At 55.0% G+C, this 1,351-nt stretch overlaps 1 protein-coding gene across 1 annotated transcript; it reads left to right on the top strand.

Annotated features, from left to right (window-relative positions):
• Positions 1 to 494: 494 nt before the first annotated feature.
• Positions 495 to 1,137, top strand: LOC125552425 (histone H3.2). Its single transcript, XM_048715977.1, has one exon. It carries the CDS (start codon positions 580 to 582, stop codon positions 988 to 990), a length of 411 nt encoding a protein of 136 aa, XP_048571934.1. The 5' UTR covers positions 495 to 579; the 3' UTR covers positions 991 to 1,137.
• The last annotated feature ends 214 nt before the right edge of the window (positions 1,138 to 1,351 follow it).

Below are 1,351 nucleotides of genomic sequence, written 5' to 3'. Positions count from 1 at the left end.
CGCATAACAAGGTAAGCAAGATGACGCGGGAGATGTGAATTAGACCGTGGTAAAAATTATCGATCATGCAACGGTCCATTTAACATTTTAAACATCCTTTTAACAAATTGCTCCGGAACTAGGTTATATTATCATCTTTTGTTTTCAAATGACAATCAATTCTTCAGAACACCCCCCCCCCCCCCCCCCCAAAAAAAACAATTCTTCAAAAGTTTCAGTACAAGACTGAAATGCTTCGTAAAAGTCTACCCCCGCAAAAAAAAAGTCTACTGCTCTAGTCCCGCTCAACAGCAGCACACCGCTCGTGAGGCACACGGATAGCGATCCGCGTGACGGCCGCAAACTTGAATCCAAACCGTCCATCTGGAAGCGATCCAACGGTGCCCGTGCCACCCTCCGCCGCCCGCCCGGCGAAATCCAAACCCCAAAATCATCGCGCGCAAAGCACCAAAACCCATCCCAGATCCTATTTATACCCCCCTCCATCCCTCCACGAATCCACCACCGCGAGAAATCACAATCTCAATCTCCAAACCGTAGCAGCAGCAGCAGCATCTCTCCCCTCTCCAACAAGCTTCGATGGCCCGCACGAAGCAGACGGCGCGCAAGTCCACCGGCGGCAAGGCGCCGAGGAAGCAGCTGGCGACCAAGGCGGCGCGCAAGTCCGCCCCGGCCACCGGCGGCGTGAAGAAGCCCCACCGCTTCCGCCCGGGGACCGTCGCCCTCCGCGAGATCCGCAAGTACCAGAAGAGCACGGAGCTGCTCATCCGCAAGCTCCCCTTCCAGCGCCTCGTCCGCGAGATCGCCCAGGACTTCAAGACCGACCTCCGCTTCCAGTCCTCCGCCGTCTCCGCCCTGCAGGAGGCCGCCGAGGCCTACCTCGTCGGCCTCTTCGAGGACACCAACCTCTGCGCCATCCACGCCAAGCGCGTCACCATCATGCCCAAGGACATCCAGCTCGCCCGCCGCATCCGCGGGGAGCGCGCCTAGGCTCCGCACGCGCCCTGCCCGCTCCGCTTGGTTGCCGGTAGCTGTCTATGGTTCTGTAGTTGTTTGCCCTCCTTGTATGTCCTGTGGGTGCCATCGATTGTTCAAATCTCTGGTTTGATAAATGGAATCACGCATCTTTTATTCAAATTCTGGCTCGTTTTCTACATTTTCTTTTTGCTGCTAGATCTTGTATGCTTGATGGTCCGATTATGTGGGTTCACTGTAAGTGCTAAGGCCCCCATTTGATTATTGCGATCTGGGAGTGCATCTGCGGGCTACAGTTTCATGGTCTGTTGGCTTTTTTGAGTCCTCATGGTTTTTTGGCGACTACCAGTTTCTTGGAAATTGAGGCTGTGATACA

The sequence above is a fragment of the Triticum urartu genome, chromosome 4 (assembly GCF_003073215.2).
Source record: "Triticum urartu cultivar G1812 chromosome 4, Tu2.1, whole genome shotgun sequence".
Classification (NCBI taxonomy): domain Eukaryota; kingdom Viridiplantae; phylum Streptophyta; class Magnoliopsida; order Poales; family Poaceae; genus Triticum; species Triticum urartu.
Note: the sequence above shows the minus strand (reverse complement) of the source record. Positions and strands in the feature narration are given on the sequence as shown.

What these genes read in the sequence shown, in the direction of transcription:
- LOC125552425 (XM_048715977.1), top strand. Translation starts at nt 580, where the DNA reads ATGGCCCGCACGAAGCAGACGGCGCGCAAGTCCACCGGCGGCAAGGCG.